At 54.6% G+C, this 17,285-nt stretch overlaps 5 protein-coding genes and 1 non-coding gene across 6 annotated transcripts; 2 read left to right on the forward strand and 4 right to left on the reverse strand.

The window, feature by feature from the left end:
* Nucleotides 1-1,314: 1,314 nt before the first annotated feature.
* Nucleotides 1,315-1,570, forward strand: SPBR_08028 (uncharacterized protein; the record flags this gene model as incomplete). Its single annotated transcript, XM_040766278.1, has 2 exons — nucleotides 1,315-1,444; nucleotides 1,473-1,570. The coding sequence occupies 2 exons, from the start codon at nucleotides 1,315-1,317 to the stop codon at nucleotides 1,568-1,570; spliced, it is 228 nt and encodes a 75-aa protein (XP_040617553.1).
* A 2,583-nt stretch (nucleotides 1,571-4,153) lies between these two features.
* SPBR_07531 (uncharacterized protein) lies at nucleotides 4,154-5,230 on the reverse strand (the record flags this gene model as incomplete). Its single annotated transcript, XM_040765785.1, has 1 exon — nucleotides 4,154-5,230. The coding sequence occupies one exon, from the start codon at nucleotides 5,228-5,230 to the stop codon at nucleotides 4,154-4,156; it is 1,077 nt and encodes a 358-aa protein (XP_040617554.1).
* Nucleotides 5,231-7,116: 1,886 nt separating this feature from the next.
* On the reverse strand, nucleotides 7,117-7,193 carry SPBR_09538. Its single transcript has one exon. It is a non-coding gene; the product is annotated as a tRNA-Ser (tRNA).
* A 340-nt stretch (nucleotides 7,194-7,533) lies between these two features.
* SPBR_07909 (uncharacterized protein) lies at nucleotides 7,534-8,088 on the reverse strand (the record flags this gene model as incomplete). The annotated part of the gene is made up of 1 exon (XM_040766163.1): nucleotides 7,534-8,088. One exon carries the CDS (start codon nucleotides 8,086-8,088, stop codon nucleotides 7,534-7,536), a length of 555 nt encoding a protein of 184 aa, XP_040617555.1.
* A 657-nt stretch (nucleotides 8,089-8,745) lies between these two features.
* SPBR_07220 (protein phosphatase) lies at nucleotides 8,746-10,188 on the forward strand (the record flags this gene model as incomplete). The annotated part of the gene is made up of 1 exon (XM_040765474.1): nucleotides 8,746-10,188. The coding sequence occupies one exon, from the start codon at nucleotides 8,746-8,748 to the stop codon at nucleotides 10,186-10,188; it is 1,443 nt and encodes a 480-aa protein (XP_040617556.1).
* Nucleotides 10,189-10,779: 591 nt separating this feature from the next.
* On the reverse strand, nucleotides 10,780-11,947 carry SPBR_07441 (uncharacterized protein; the record flags this gene model as incomplete). The annotated part of the gene is made up of 2 exons (XM_040765695.1): nucleotides 10,780-11,838; nucleotides 11,933-11,947. The coding sequence occupies 2 exons, from the start codon at nucleotides 11,945-11,947 to the stop codon at nucleotides 10,780-10,782; spliced, it is 1,074 nt and encodes a 357-aa protein (XP_040617557.1).
* Nucleotides 11,948-17,285: the final 5,338 nt, after the last annotated feature.

The raw sequence follows: 17,285 nt of genomic DNA on the forward strand, positions 1-17,285 counted from the left end.
TATGGAGTATTAAAAGAGTAGTGTAAAAACAAAAAGAGCACAGCTAGAGGAGGACGTGGTTAGTTTTCTTGTTTGGTCGTGTTGGGGTTTGTTTAGATAATGTTTTCGTACCTCGAAATGTTCTGAAAGAATGGAATGAGTGAAGCGAGCACAGCTGCGATTGTTCTTGTTAGTGAGAGTCGTGGAGAGAGGAGAGAGGAGAGAGGAGAGATGGAGACGAGATGATCACGATGTGGGGTCGGGATGTATTTATAGAGAAGACGTGGAGGGAAAAGCAGTGGAGAAGAACTCACCTCTGAAGAAAGAATGACTGAAGATGGGCAAACTGAAACCGAAAGATGCTTGGGTGGATGAAGAAAGGAGAAACGAAAAGAAGACGGAGAAGGGACGACGGGAGAGAGTCTTATATACAGGATGGGAGGCAAAGAGACAAGATGGCGGCAGAGTAGAGACGCACATCCCACGATATGCGGCACAACCCACACAAACGCAAAGGCATGAACCAAGGCAACGGTGCCAAGACTGACAAAAGCCACAAGGAAAAGGTCTCCTGGCCTGTGACACGGTCCGGATCCAGTCTTGTCAACACATCCGAAGGAAATGAGGGAGGGTGGAGAGGCGAGCAAAGGGGAGAGGAGGAAAGGGGGGGGGGGGTAGTCAGGCGTTGCCGGACGGAAACGAAGATGGCTAAAACGGGGGCACAAAAGAGGCAAGGCAAAACATAGGAGAGGCGAGGACATGGAGGGAGATCTTGGTCTGGAACCCTTGCCAGAAAATTAGAGTATGGTGGGAGCATGAGCAGGTGGAACGACAAGACAAACGGGGATGGGGGGGTGATGCACGATGGAAGGGACGAGAAGACGAGAAACAAACACAGATGCTTGGTAGGAAAAGAGGGTATCAGGGCTCGTGGAAGAAACAGATGCCGGACAGGGGGACGAAGCTTGATGGACCAGGCGACAGAGGCAAAAAAAGAAAAAGACAGCATGAGCAAGGACCAACGCGGTCGAGGATCGAGGCCAACAGCGAGAGCCCCGGAAGACCAGCTGGCCGAGGGCGTGGAGCCAGTCCTTTACTTGATGCCAAAATAAGCATTGCATAGAGCTTCCGATGTTCTATATGGAGTTGACGGGGGGGGGGGGGGATGCAGTCACCACACACTGACCACACACTGAAGGGGTCGTCGCCAAGCTGGGTCGTGAGGTTTCCTGTATCGAGACAAGACAGACGCACAGTCGGAGGCACAAAATTAACCTTACTGCGAGGCTGGAAGCGACAGAGCCCAGAGCCCTCTTGTTCCCAATGCGATCATGAATGCGACGCTGGACACTGTGCATAGGGCATGCCAAGCCGGATTGGAAAGAGAAGGAGACGGGCACGTCGACGTTCAACACAGCAACGGTCGACGTGGACACGGGGTACGGGTATGGAGTACGGGGCTGTGGTGCGTGTTTTGCCTCGCCGGTAGGTAGCATTGACCCAGGAACGAGAGGACGCTGCGTACCGCAAAGAGCGTGCAGGTGCAGATGCGGATGGAGGCACACCGCCTGCCTCCCTGATCGACGTTTAGCTGGCCAGCACTCTGTTTCGCAGAGTTTCGGCCGTCTTTTGCCAAGATTAGAGGAGAAGGAGACAAAAGGGCACGGGAGGGCATTCAAGTAATTGTCATGATATTGCGTATACTGTTGGCGTGACTTTGGGGCATTTTGCAAGTCACTGGTGGGCAGGAAAGCATCAACATAGCTGGCTTGCTTCGTACAAGCAATATCGTTTTCGTTGAATGTCCATGAGCGTTGTCATTGCAGTCATCGTCTTTAAAAAAAGAAAAGGGACTCAAGTCGCCCTCCAAAAGTCCCACCAGGAAGCGGCCCCCAAAACACAAACGCCAAGAATTCATTTGCGTGAGATCATGTTCTGTGTCCCATTGTTCCTTGAGGCTGGGCTGCACGGAGTTGAAGTAGTCCGTGGACGAGAACACGCCGAATCGACTACCACAGCTAGCAGAGTGGTTAAATGCAAACAGCGTCTGAACCAAGAAAAGCCCCTGTCCCATTGTCGTCGTAAGATACTCCGTACGCAAAATAAATGTCTGTGCAGGGTGCCTCTGTTCTTGGGAGTACCTCTGTACTACAACATAGACTCGGACGAGACTCGTTCTTTGGTTGACCCGTTTGCCCGTGTTTGAAAAATGCAGTCAGTGGTGTGTGTATTGGCGCCACAGAGCGCCACCCAGCATCTGAAGTTTGGTTGCAACGGGGGATTTCCGTCCAAAAAGGCACCGTGCGGCGTCACAGAATGGCAGTGGCAAGGGTTTCAGATTGTTCGACTTGACGCAGCCCTGCAGACACATCCGGCGAATGCATTGGGATGCAACGTGCGGAGTCTTTCAAAGCGTCATACGGCGTACTCCGTAGACTTGGCCAGTATTACTGCGTACAAAAATAACAACGGCACTCTCCTCATGCATTGACGGGAGTCGTGCGGCCGATGGGCATGTGACGAGGCGACAGAAATAGAAGCGAGGGCCATCGTGCAATGCAAGGCGAGCGATGGCGATGGGAGCTGCCGGTCGACCAAGGACAGTGCGCAGGCCGTCGCTGCTGTGTGGTGGCGATCGACTGCTTTTTCGTGTACGACATGCAATCGTCTGTTCGATCTGATCTTTTATCCCCTTCTCCCGTTTCCTGTTTGACACAGATAGCCATGGCTCCGCTAGAGTCTGGACGCCCGATTGCTAGAACATGTACGAATCGTATTGAAAGAGCAAAAGAACAAACGTGCTAAGGCGTCTCGGATGGTTCCTTTGGCCTTTTTCTTTGTGATCGCTTGATGCATCGGAGATTTTATGAGCATGTCTAATAGACCAAGGTTTGTCTGTTATGCTTACCTTTTGCAAGATTTTCGACGTTTCTCTACTTTGCTCCTGGTTTCACACTCTTTTCCAAGCCAAACGCGCGGAGTCCCAACTGCTGAATCGTGCTGAACATGACAATACAGCCGTTATCATCGCAGCGTCGACTCGCAGCACAGCACACTTTGTCCTCGTTCTCATAACCCAGCAAAATGGCAATACTGCTACCGTATGCACTGCTGTCCATCAAAAATTCTAAATTTCGGATCGCCAGGCATATCCACCCTCGATGACCCTCGTCTTTCCTCGCGTCTCCTCTGTTTTCAATGAAACATTGGCAGGAGGCACTCCGTAGACGCTCCTGAAAAAACTGTCATCGCATCAAATAAGGTTTTGGGTGTTTTGGGTGTTTTGCAGGTCAACCGAAGAAGCCGAGAGCAGACGACAGAGATTCAAGACAACAAGGTCTGGAGTGGTCTGGCGCCGTCTCAAAGTCTAAAAATAAAGACACAAAGCCTAATAAGAGAGCAACGATCTGTCGGTTCCGGTTTCCGTGTTGCGATGCCAATGCTGAGCAAAGTGTGCCGGAAAGAAAGGCAAAGTAGGCCAAAACCGCCCAGGAGACAAGCATTGTCAAGACTAGGAGGCGGACAGCCATCCGCCAAGATCGTACATGTTGGGAAAGAAGAGAGTATGCAAAGGCAAAGGCACGAAGAAGGCATCCGAGATCCGAAGACAGGCACCGGGCCGCTGGAGATGAATCAGGGACAAGGAGGTGGGCGACGTATAAATGAGGCCATTTCCTCTTGGTGATGCCAAAACGACGCAGGCAAGACGACGGCGTTCTGCGTTCTCGCCGTGATCAAAAGAGACGCTGGCGTCTTTCACGATCGCAATCGGAAACGCCCGGAAACTTGTAAAAGCAAAGGAAAACAATGAAAGCCGATTGTGGCCATGAGTCGCAAAGCGCCATGCCATGTAACAATCTCTTGTCGTTCAGAAAACATCGTGATACAAATTTCACTCTTTATTCCTTCCACAATCGTCGTGCCACCATTGTTCGTTTTTTTATTTTATATTTTCAGCCATCCTGGGCATATATTTTGTGCGTATCCTATCTAAATCTGGTGTACCGGTGTGTCCTGTTTCCTCGTCCGTTGCAACCGTGCATGCAGACATGGAAAAGGGAAAGTGAACAAAAGGAACAAAAAAGAACAATAAACAGAAAACCAAAAACCATCCAAGCCTTGTTGTGCAATCCCCCAAACCCCCCAGTCCCAAAATCTCCTTTCATTTGCCTGCTCAGGTGAATTGGGCCAGGCCGGTATCAGCCGAGGCGGGCGCGGCAGCGGCCGGTGCCGGTGCCGCGGCAACACTACCGGATGCGGCAATAGCGGCGGTAGCCGCCGCCTGGGACGTAGCCGCCGTCGCACCTGCCGCCGTCGCTGCAGACGCTGTCGCAACAGCAGTAGCAACCGACGCAGCCGTGTTTGCCACGTTGACGGTCGCCGTGTCCACACCACCCGAAAGCGAGGCAAACGCACCCGCCTGGCCGCTGATGGCAGCGCAGTTGGCCGCGTTCAGGTTGCCACTCTGGCGCTTGGCGCGCATGCGGCGCACCGCCTTGGAGCGGACGCTGACCGTCGTCTTCTTGTGGTCGGCCAGGGCGCGCTTGAACACGCCCAGGTTGATGGCCGACACGCCGCCGAAGCCAAACTGGGAGCCGCCGCCGAACAGGGCCTGGATCTCGGCCAGGTTGGACAGGCCCGACTGCTCGAGCTCCATGAGCTCAAGCAGCTCCAAGAACATCTCGACCTGTCCCTGCTGGCCGAGCGAGCTGAGGCTGTTGACGCTGATGAGGTTGTTGAGGCAGAGGGCGCCGGACATGAGCTGAATGGCGTTGAGCAGGTCGTTCTGGTTGTTGAGGTTGACGCTGGCCAGATTGATGCCGCCCAGGTTGAGGCCGTTCAGGAGAGACGGGGAGGAGCTGCCGAGCAGCGAGTTGAGACTCAGGACGGACGACGACGACGACGACGACGACGAACTGCCAAGACCGCCGAACAACTCGGCGAGCAGCTGCGACGAGGACAGCGAGGAACCACTGAGAAGGCTGCTGAGGTCGAGGCCATTGCCGTTGGACGAGCCACTAAGAAGGCTGCCGAGGTCGAGGCCGTTCTGGCCGTTGTTGTTGTTGTTATTGTTGTTGTTCTGGCCGTTGACAGAGGCCGACGACGTGGCGGAAACGGCTGACGACGAAACGGCCGTGGCACCGCTCACGTTTACAGCTGCCGCTGCACCATTGGCGACGACCGGCGTGGGTGGCGTGGCGGCCGACACCAGGCCGGCACCGAGAAGAACGTAGGAGGCGACAGACTTCATGGTATAGAAAAGAAGGACGAGATACAAATAAAAATTGACCAGCAAGTTAAAAGAAGGAAAAAGAGCTCAGCTGCAAGGTGTTAGATTGGACAGAGAGGCGAGATAGCAGAACCCTCACGACGAGAATAGTATCGTATACGTACCTCTTATTTATAAAATCAAAAAGGGAATGGCGAATGGTCTCTCAAACAGGAAACGAAAAGACGATTAGAAGGGGGAAGAGAGAGAGGACGAGAAAAGAGAAATCCAAAAGAGGAGAAGATCTAGAAACGTAAGAGAGAGAAGTGGAAGAGCTGCCTGATATATCCCAGCATCCCACGGCCGTGGATTCTGGGGACGGTGTGCGCAGAAAGCAGGGAAATCTAGAACAAGAGAGCAAGACAGAAACGGGCAATCACTCATGCAATGGTCACAGCTGTAACTAGTCCCGAGGCTTGCGTGAGTGTGTGTGAGCGTATTCAGATGGAAAAACAAGCACACAGAAGCACCAAAAACTGCTGATGAAACGCCTTGTGCCAAGGAATGGCGATTCCACGGCAAAAGTCGAGAGTAAAGAAACAGGGCGATCAACGACACCAAAGCACAGAGTAGAGAATACTTGGTTTGACTGCCGTTCTGGGGACGACCAAGAGTCAACCGTACATCCAAGAGCCGAGATCGTGTGGAGTTGCAGTTCTTTTCTTGCCCCGTAAGTCTCGTTATCGTTCTCTTTTTTTACAAGTGCAGTCTATTCTTTCCCGGGGTCCTTTACGGTATCATGATGTCCTGATCGTCTAGGATGTGCAAAGAGAGGGAATAATACGATGCCACGAATGGAAGACAGAAAGGGGGAAAAAAAGAAAAAGAGAAAAAGAGAAAAAGAGAAAGATAAGACGTCGTCTGTGGTCTCATGTCTTGAGGTTAACATGGCTAACAGGGACGACTTTCGGATTACGGTGTTCCAGACTGCTCGTGTTACATTCGGATGGCTGGCAGCCAAAGGAGTCGTGTTGGAGAGGACAGTCTGCCAACGTCTAGACATTGAACGACGTCCACAGAGGAATACTCAAAGCAACTCAATTAGGACACAATCAGCACTCCGCAGAAACGCCCCGATGCATTCTCTCCCAAACCCTGGGCGACGATGAAATGATGGCTGTGCCAAGACGAGCGATGCCGTGGGGTCAGCTCGCAGCCTCCTGTGGTCTGTCTGCTGTTGACGTGCGCAGCAGCTGTTTCGGGGCGTGTTAAAATGTTAACAGCCCAAAAGAGTGGCGCCAGAACGGGACGAAATGCAAATACAGCCAGAGCTCGACGCACGCTGAACTGGGCGGCGGTCTCTCTAACAAGCGATCTGCGGGCCGGAACACGGGAAGGATGGCTTGCCAATGCCAAGGCGAAACAAGCACAGAGCTATGGGGCAGGAAGAGGAGCAGGCCGAGCGACCTACGATGTATGGGGAGGAAAAAGCCGTAAACTCAAATCCTGGCTGATGGCTTCACACCCCGTTTCTTGCAATCCACCCTGGGCGATCGTAAAGAGAGCGCTGACGGGATCTGGAAGAGCGTCTAGACTCTGTGTGAAATGCGACGAACAAACGATGCGTTGTTCGCGAAGAAATTCAACAAAAAGCGGTGTTTTGTATCGCCCTCGTGTTATCTAACACTTTTTGGCAAGCATGTATTTGCAGTGTACTTTCTCCTTTCCTGTTACCAAAAAGGGCAACAAAGAAACCCGTGAAACCCGTCAATTATATCGACAGCCGGAGTCCATGTCTTTGTGTCCCTGGTCATGGCTGTGCTGCGCATCGTTCATGCCTGCCAATGAAGACACAATTCGTGATGAGAACCAGAGGAAAACACAAATCAATAGCAAATGAAGTCCTCCATCAAAAAGACAAAAGCAGCCGACAAGAACGGGATGTGAACCCTCGCTCCCGAAGGACGGGCATAGCAGACCCGTGTTCACACTCCGCCATCTTGCCTTTTAACTTATCTGCGATCGTGGCTGGAGGCTGCAGCGAAGGGGTGGCGGCATGAAAGAGGCGCTCTTCAAGACAGCTCAGATGGGTGTTGAGTCATTCATTTCCCACCTCGTTCACTTTATCATTTCACTCACAAACAGCCTCGACGATATTCGATAGCACACGTGTTCATCATATGTTTTTTGATTGTATTTCAGCAATCATCGAATTGCTCATGCACATCGTCCCGGACAGTCGTGTCCTTTTGTCTACCGTAAATTCCAAATGTATAAACGCCGTACAGCAAAGGCTTCCCTCAGCCAGTCTATGCAATGTATGTGTGTGTATATGTGGCCCTCTGCTATTTTTCCAACGATGGCGGGTGTGGTAGTGATTGCCGTTGTGTCTGGTGTTGTGACTGCAACAAGTGCTGCTGCTGCTGCTGCTGCTGCTGCTGTTGTTGTTGTTGTTGTTGTTGACTGGCATCGCCTCGCGCAAAACCCAGCAGCTCGCCAACAATCCCGCCTGGTTTCGGAACCGGACACGCGCGGGTGGTCCGCCGTGGACTCGGCGAGAGGGAGGAGGATGCGGAGGCTTCGCTGTCGCTCGTCACCCGCTGGCCCGTCTCCATGGCAAACCGCGCCATGCCATCAGCGTCGCGCTCGACCTGCACGGGCGCGGATGCCGCGGTCTCCATCACCTCGTCTTGCAACCGTCTCCGCCGCCGTCTGCGCTGCTGCGGGGCCACGGTACCGTCGGCCGCCACCTCGGCCATCTGCCCGTCGGCCAACGCGACGCGTGGCGCCGGGCACGGCAGGACGTGCGGCAGGACCACGACAAAGAAGCTGGCAAAGACGGTGGTCGCAAAGAGCGACGAGGTCATGCGCGACCGCGGGTGGAGGTGCGGCGGCGGCATGTCGGGGGGCGGTGAACGCACCGGTCAAAGAATTGGGCGTGGGGTGTGGCACTCGAAAGGTTCTTTGGTTCTTTGGTTCTTTGGTTCTTTGGTTCTTCGATTCTTCGATTCTTCGATTCTTCGGTTCTTCGGTTCGTCGGCTGGAGGGGTCATCCGAGGGCTATGCGGCCAATTGGGTCGGAGGGGGCTGGTAGGAATAATTTCTGTGTCAGCAATTGTCTGCCGACGACGGATGATGCTCGTTACGGGGCGCGTGTTGTCGTCGTCCGTCGTGGGCGTTGTGTGCGTTGGCCTGCGTTCGTCCGCAACGTAGACGAAGCTCTGAATTTTAGCATTTTCGCCGGTGCTGTTAATAACAGCCGCGATTTGGTTGGCTGATGGGCCAGCTTCGGCTCAGCACCACTTTCTCTCAGGTCCTATTCCAAAGACGCTAGTCAAAAATAGGCTAGTTTGTAAATGTGACCTGTCACGTGCAATTCTGTCCCTGAGAATCGTTCTTTCCATGCACTATCTTTTACTAGCGCCTTCCGTGCGGTGGCCGCAAACTCCACACGCGAGCGGCCGTTGCAGCTCATAAAACGGAAAGAACGACACGGCGACAACCTCCCAGGACAACACCCGACAAAAGTCACGACAGCCACAACAGCGACGACAGCCATGTCCGACCTCGACCAGGCCATTGCGCAGCTGCGCGCGTGCCGGCTGATTCCCGAGGAGCAGGTGCGCGAGCTGTGCCACAAGGCGCGCGAGCTGCTGATCGAGGAGGGCAACGTCGTGCAGGTGACGGCGCCGGTGACCATCTGCGGCGACATCCACGGGCAGTTCCACGACCTGATGGAGCTGTTCCGCGTGGGGGGCGACGTGCCGGACACCAACTACCTGTTCCTGGGCGACTTTGTCGACCGCGGCTTCTACTCCATCGAGACGTTTCTGCTGCTGCTGTGCCTCAAGGTCCGCTACCCGGACCGCATGACGCTGATCCGCGGCAACCACGAGTCGCGCCAGATCACGACCGTCTACGGCTTCTACGACGAGTGCCTGCGCAAGTACGGCAGCGCCAACGTGTGGCGCTACTGCTGCGACGTGTTTGACTACCTGGCGCTGGCGGCCATTGTCATGGGCGTGTCCAACACGCTGGGCCCGGCCAACGCGTCCGTGACGGAGCAGGAGTACATTGACGAGGAGGTCGAGATCGAGGTGTGCAACTCGGACGGCGACATTGTCAGCCGCTTCCAGCGGCGCGAGCGCGCGGGCGGCGCCTCGGCGCAGCTGCAGCAGCACCAGCAGCAGATGCTGCACCAGCAGCTCGTGGCGGCCGCGAACCAGAACGTGCCCCTGAACGGGCCCAACGGCCTGCCCATGGGCAACTACGTGCCGGCCACGACCGCGACCGCGCCCCAGCCGGCGCCGCTGCCGTCGTCGCTGCCGTTGGCGTCGTCGTCGACCAACGGCGCGACGGCGAGGAGCGCCTACGGCAAGACGGGCCCGCCGGGGTCGGGCGCGTCCGGCGCGAGCACGGGCTCCGTGGGCAACCCGGCCGGCGCCGTGCTGTGCGTGCACGGCGGCCTCAGCCCGCTCGTGGACACCATCGACAAGATCCGCGTGCTCGACCGCAAGCAGGAGGTGCCGCACGAGGGCGCCATGTGCGACCTGCTGTGGTCCGACCCGGACGAGATCGACGGCTGGGGCCTGAGCCCGCGCGGCGCCGGCTTCCTGTTCGGCTCCAACATCGTCAAGGCCTTCAACCACCGCAACGACATCTCGCTCGTGGCGCGCGCGCACCAGCTCGTCATGGAAGGGTTCAAGGAGATGTTTGACGGCACGATTGTCACCGTCTGGTCCGCGCCCAACTACTGCTACCGTTGCGGCAACATTGCCGCGCTCCTCGAGCTGTCCGAGGACGCGTCCGGCCTGGGCTCCTTTGGCCGCAGCAACGGCGACGCCATGCGCAGCGCCGAGGCCACGCAGCGGGGCACCCTCGAAGAGGCCGAGCTGTGGCAGGGCAACGGCCCCGGCCGGCGGTACCGCGTGTTTGCGGCGGCGCCGCAGGACTCGCGCGGCATGCCGGCGAAGAAGCCGGTGGCTGACTACTTTTTGTGAGCGAGCAGAGGGGTCACGGTTGCCGGCAGGCACAACCGAAACGGCGTTGGTATCATTTTGGGTGCGCGTCATGTTTGAATGGGATTCCCGGCGTTTTCGTTTTGTTTCGTATTCGTCTTCGTTCCTATTTTGTTTCTTATTTTCTTTGTATCTGTGCCGTGCTTTATTCCCTTCACCAGCTCACGTCATATGCCAGAGAAGCGAGCCGTATTCTGCGTTGTACATTCTACCATCTGCGGTTGTTTCACGGAGTCGTATGTCATTGGCTCAATGAACTTGGACCCAGCGCATATCCACGTCTCTAAAGAGTGTTTTCTATCCGTGTCTTGTATCTAAACGTGCCTGCAATGTGAGTGTATCGGAGTACAGTGTGTATCCCATGATCCGTAGTCCGAGGGAGGAGGTGTGCCAGCACGCCTCGTCCCACCCTGTCCCTTTTCCCTTTTACCTTTTCCCTTGTCCTGAATGTCCCAATCGCCAACCCAAGTAAGTCATACCAGGCCAGCCCAAACAGTCCTACCCAAATTAAAATATCCATGAATTTTCAGCAAACAACCGGCAAATCCTCTCGCTTCACGTTGCTCGCTCGTCCTACTCCTCAAAGAAGCCGCCGTGCACCTGGCATCCCATGCCAGACATACACGCCGGGCACGTCCGCACATACGAGCCAGTCGTGTTTCCACCACCACCGCCTCCGGCACTGCCGCTGCCCATCATGCCGTAGTACGGTGCCGAAGCAGGCGGCTGCGAGACGCCAGAGACCGACCCCGTTCCGAACGTAGTGCCGCCGCCGCCCTCTCCCAAATACTGCGGCGAGACGCTGTAGTCAAACAGGATGGGCTCGGCACCGGTGCCGACACCAACACCGCCGCCTCCTCCTCCTGCTTCTGTACCGCCACCACCGGAACTGCTGCCGTAGTGCAAGTCCTCTGCACTGGTCTCGTCGAGGCCGTAAAAGGCGGTGGACAAGCCGTAGCCGGGGGACAGGTAGCGAGCGTAGTCGGCGGTGGATGGGCCCGTGGTTGTCGTTGTGCCGGCCGCAGAGGTCGACGAAGCCCGCTTTCCCTTGTCCCGGTGGCCATGGCTGTGACTGTGGCCGTGACTGTGGCCGTGGCCATGGCTGTGGCTCTTCTCGCTCTTCCCGTGCACACTGCTGCCGCCACTGCCCCGATGCGCGCTGGACCCGCCGCCCGACGACGTCGTCATCGTCGTCTCGTCGACGCCACCGCCGCCCGACGGGCTGCTCGGCCCGACCGACCCGGCCGCCGAGAGGCTGCCACCACTGAGCAGGGGCGATGCGTACTGCAGCGGGAACCGCGGGACCATAAGATGCTCGAGCGTCGCCACGTTGGCCCCGGGTGGCCCGCTGTCCCCGGTGTCCCCAGTGTCAATGTCGTCGACGTCGCCGACGCTGCCGCCGTGCAGGTACGCCTCCACGGCCGCGTGGCTCACGCCGCTCTGCTGCAGCAGCCGCCGCAGCTTCTTGTTCTCGTCGGCCACGCGCCGGGCGGCGTGCTGCACCTCGGTCGACGCCTCGACGCCTTGCTCTTCAAACGCGCGGACGCGCTGCTCGAGCTCCTGCTGGTACTCCTTGCGGCGGGCCCGGGAGCGGCGCTGGTTGTCGCGGATGCGGGCGAGGTTGGCTTCGTCCTGGAAGGGAAGAGACGAGAGGGGGAGCCGTTCGTTAGCGGTCGTCGTTGACAAGGAGGACAGGGAGTGGTGTGGGATGTGGTACAATACCTACACTTTGAGGTGCCATATTGTCGAGATGGTGGCAGTCTGATGATGGATAGGATGAGAGAGGGAATAGTGTTGGTGATGAGGATGAGGACGAGGCGAATGGCAAGGTAAAGTCTGTCTGCCGAGCGACGATGTCTGTGTTCATCTCGAGGGCGGCAGTGTTTGCAGTTATATAGTTGCCAGTCGCGAGCGAGGGCCGTGAGACGTGGACGACAACAAATTGGCGATATAGTCTTGTTCAGTCGATGCTGGCCGGCGTTGAAGAACAGGGCTGTGTAAGAATGTCGTCGCCAAGCATGAGGATGGGGCTGTAGATGGTTTGGAGAGGAGAACGTGTGGCTGCAGAATGTGAAGTGAGGTCCAGCTCTCTCCAAATAAAATATTAAAAAAAGGACTAATCAATGTTCAAAGGGGAATGTCAACAACAAGAGGGACGGCGCAGGATGTCTGAAAGTAGACGCCAAGGACGAGACAGCCGGCGCTGGAACGGAACAGACCTGGGAATATGACGTGTGATGGGCCTTTTTTAATGTTTTCGAGCTATGCCGTACGCAGTATGTAGGAATAGATGGAAATAATGTTGTTGTTGGCGACAAGACTAAAGAGGACAGGGCTTGGAGCTTACAGCGCAAAATATTTTGTGACATTCGATATATGTAGGAGGGCATAAAGGGACATGTATGCAACGAGGTTCAGCAGGAGACTCGTACGGCCGCGTCTTCTTTTTGCTTCTTTTATTCTTCTTGATGACTCTCTCACTGTTTTCAGCCGGCCATTGGGAGGGGGTATTGAAAAAGACGAGGCAGGGTTAGAGGGCGGGAGGCGGGAGCCATGACAGTGCTTGACTGACAAAGAGGCCAATGACGTTGGGAGGGCGGTGGCGTTGATGGTCGGGAAGGGCTTCGAGGTAAAGGGTTGACGGCAAGTGGCAGACTGTCGGTCAGTCGGTCAGTATCGGCCGGCAGTCCTGCATGGCGAGCCAAAGCGTGATTCATTATGCTTGAATGCTTGAATGCTTGAATGCTTGAATGCTTGAATGCTTGCATTTACTCATGTGTCCAGCATCGACACATGTACATGCATGCAAGCAAGGTCCAGCTGGACGGTAAGGAATACGAAGCAGAGAAGGGAGGGAGGGGCGTGTGCAGGAACGGAGGGATCAACGACAGATCGGGGAGGGCGAGTGGAGGCTTGTCAAGAGACTGGATGGCGTTGTGGGTGGATGGGTCCGAGCCGGAAAACGGGGGAGGGATATAAAACTATAAAACAAAAATGAAAGTGAACAAAAAGAAAAGAAAGAAAATAGTAACCAAAAGGGGAACGTAGGGCGAAGAGGGTTCGCGATTCGCAAAGAGGCGCACATGCCCGCCGTTGACGCCGTTGAAGCCGTTGGCGGGTAAAGACGCCTCTACCGGCGGAAGTGATATGTAATGTCCCAGTTGTGCATGTACTTAGGACGCAGACATGCAGAGTGCAAGTACGTGACTGCAAAGGGGTTTCTTCTTCTGCTATCACAGTCACACTATCTGCTTGTAAATCGGGTCCGTAACAAAGCGTCTGTTGTCTTCATGAGCGAGCTACGAGGATCTCGGCAGAGTCCGTTGCCAGAGAGTCTTGCCGGCTGGCAACATTCGGTGTGGATTCGTTTTTTGTTCTGTTTACAAGGCGGATGGCGGCCGTTGCTTCTTTATGTGTTTATTTCTGTCGTTCTCTCCTTGATATCATTCTCTTCCCGGCCCTCCCTCCAATCCAACCCTCCAATTAGCAACTGGAGCCGCACAGGACAAGGCCGGCGGACCAGGGGTGGGCACTAACACGAACATAGGGAGGCACCCTGACCGACACGAGGAGCTGTCCGAGGTGTGGAGAAGAGTGGAAAAAAGGTACGTACCAGTCGATAAACGAAGAAACAGAAGAACAGAAGAACAGAAAAATTAGAAGAAAATAGACCTAAACCAGGGCCGAAAACCCTGTTAAAGTAAGACAGAAACACTCGAGGGGATCTGCCATGTTGGCATCGTCGTTATGAGGGCCGTGCAGGCTTGAGCAACGACAGACGGAAAGGTACACAGGGCTGATCTGACGTGCAGCCGCCAGGAACCAGCAGATGTGACGGGCATAATGTAACAAAGACAATGAGGCAGAAAACGAATAAACAACAGCTACCCAAAAGTTACCAGAGCAGGGTGACCTTCACGAAGAAAGACTCCGTGAGAGAGGCTGTGCTGGCCGACTGGAGAGGGTAGAGAACGAGAGTGGGCAATATCCTGTGGAGAGAAAAAAGCTCGTAATAAGGGATCTGTACGTCCCAAAACGAACTGTACTTATGTGTCTGTATCGCTGCGCTTCTTAGGGCTGAACCAGGTGATGAGAGAAAGCCAATAGAACAAAATGTGGCTTGATCAGCAACACGGCCAATGGCTCTGGCGAGCTCACCCGCAACAAGCACCCACAACAAGTAATTACAGAGCAGGCAAAGTGTCGACTACGGCTGTAGGCTTTGCCGGATCGGGATGCATTGGCCAGAGAATGGGGAGGCTACGAAATGGCGGGATTGGACGTGCGGATAAGCTTTGAGAGATGCCGAGTTCCGTACTGTTTTCTGCTCTCGATATTTTGTGCATTTCGTATGTGCCCTTTCCCTTTTCCAGACCAGCAAAACCACACGATTCGGCCGCCATTGGTTGCTTGCATGGCGGTCAAGTGAGGCTGTGGCAGGACAAAGCGAGGGCGCTGAACAAGCATTGAACGGTGAGCAGAGCAAAATGATGCGCCGGGTTATGATGCGTAACTGTAGAAGGAAATATCAAACGACATGGCAAACGGACTCGCCGATACGGCTGGACGAGGCCGTGAGACGCAAGGTAACAATACTGTGTGGCAATAGAAAATACGATTTGGACGGACAAGAAACGAATGCCAATAAGCATAACATAGCTACGGAAATGCGGTTAGCAGACATCATTGCAAGTGCGTATGCTATACGGCGTACTCCGTTGACACGTCGTGATTACATCGTGCCGGGATTGGGATTATGGCAGACCCGGACCCGTCTGTCGTGCTCCAACTCCTCGTAGACAACTCGAGTTCAGCCTCGACAACACGAGCAGAGCATCATGGCATAAACATGTCCAGGGACTATGAAGGGACGTTCATACGAGTACATTGTTTGTTTTATAAGAACAAGAGCACGTGGTGCTCAGTACGAGTGATCCGCGATGGATGCGACCCAGTAAAGCAACTTCGTATCGAAAATCAAAAGGCTGGGGAAGCGGATCCAGTGGAACTTGTCGCGCGCGAAGGCGACAAAAGGGGAAAGATGGGTAGCCAGAGGGACCAACAGGGGACTGCGACGGCAAAGGACAGCAAACGACGGCAACCGGCACGACATTTTTGCAGGGCCGTAATTCGTAAACAGGGGCGATGTGCCAATACGAGCAGAGGTACAATGTATGGTGTATTTCGTACTCGACCGCTGGACGGGAGGCGCACACAAACGCAACTCCCCCAGTATGTCGTACGTCCTCCGTGCAGTCGACGTGTGCTCGGTCGTTGTTGGACGTGCTGGCCTAGTGCCACCGGCCATGTCGAAAACGAGAAGCAGACAACGGCTTTACGAACTTTTGGGGGCTATTTTTAGACATGGGAGTGGACCCTTTGCTATCGTTCTGTTCTGCTCTCCAACTTTATGATGCGGACCGCCAACCTCGTCCGTCTGTTCAATCGTGTTTCTTCTCGTCTTTTGTTGTGATGGCCTTCTCTCGTGGTTTGTATTTTGACTCTCTTCAATATCTGCGTTGTCTGCTCAGTTGTCATGTCTGCGCCTCAGGTGTCCTGTCTGTCCTATTGTAGTATAGTCTACGTTGTAATTCGTAATTGCTTCGCACATAGTCGTCTGACTCCTTCAGACGTACCGTTCGTCTGCCACACAATTCCCTTGACCATTGTTCTCCTCCAAACGACGCAAGCTGCACCGCAAAGGAGGCTGTACTCTGAAATCTGTCCTGCTGTGAGCTCATACCATCGGTGTCAAATTCTGCAATTCTCTGCGTTGTTTCTGCAGGGCAACTCGTTTCAGCTGCATTTCAGCCAATCACAACTGCAGAGAGACATATTGACACGCGAGGACAACAGGCGACGACGAGAAAGGCAGAGAATTGGTTGGATCCCGGCAATAAACTATGCTGCAGCATGCCAACTCCGGACGAAATATAAAAGCACTGCGGCTCGTGCTGACAGGGGAAGATGCAGTAGATGCAGTCCTGAGCAACATCAAGCTGGAAAAGAGAAAAGAGGCTGACGCACATACGTCGTACACACACACGACGTGCAAATACAGACACACTTTGATGACTACAAATGCTGACAGCACCGTCCGCCACAGCGTGTGCGGCTGAACTTAAATTTCGCAACGGTGAGGTCTCCATGATTACCTCTATCGTTTTGCCTTTCTAGGACACATGTCGCACGCACTTCGTCCACAAGATGACCCCCTCCTCGGCCACTGCCGAAAGTATTGGATCACGGACGAGGCTTGGCTTCTTGGTGAGCTTGACTTGTGGTGGCTTGTGGCCTCTCTTGTGGCCTCCTGTTGCAGTCTCTTGCCGGTAGCCAGTAGATTTGTTCCGATGAGCTCCCGGTAGGGCTGATGGCTGTGGTCTTTCCTGCCGGAATGTCTGCATTGTGGGCATACTGGTGTTGGTTTCATATGTATTTCAAGATATATTAAGAAATAATAGCAAAACATACAATTATAAAAACATTCTCAAAACAAAAGTTCAATAATGCGACCCAACACATCGTACCGGCTGTTCCTAAATGCTGAATTGTCTCCGCGTCCTCGCTGTTGGACGCCGCTCATAAAGACGGAGAAAGCGCGACATGCGACGTGCGTAGCCCTGGGAATCCATACTTGTCAGCAGTTGGTTGAGATGTTGACGTTGACCCCGTTCCGTGTCCTATCCTTCATTTCATCCCAATTGGTTCCTGGCCCGGCTGCAGCCTTATATTTGCACGTACTGAAAGTAACGTCACGATGGACTGTTCCATGTGGCGAACTCCATGAAGTTTTACGACGAGAAAGAAGCGGTCATCGTCCCGCAAGTTGAAAAATCCGACTACCAGCATGAAGAAACCATAATTTGAGAGTCGCCAGGTTGACAGATTGAGGGCTGGCAACATGGTGATACGGCGGAAACATGAGAAAAACAATCACAGGCGGCCTTCACGAGGATGACTCGACTGCTGAGAAACCCCGGAAATAAAGGATCTGGCGCAACAAACACAAATTTTTGCTGTCCCGGAGTCGCCGCACATCGGTTCGAATCGTTTTGGTCATTTTGCTATATTGGTTTTGT

Source organism: Sporothrix brasiliensis (genome assembly GCF_000820605.1).
Source record: "Sporothrix brasiliensis 5110 chromosome Unknown Cont20, whole genome shotgun sequence".
Lineage (NCBI taxonomy): Eukaryota > Fungi > Ascomycota > Sordariomycetes > Ophiostomatales > Ophiostomataceae > Sporothrix > Sporothrix brasiliensis.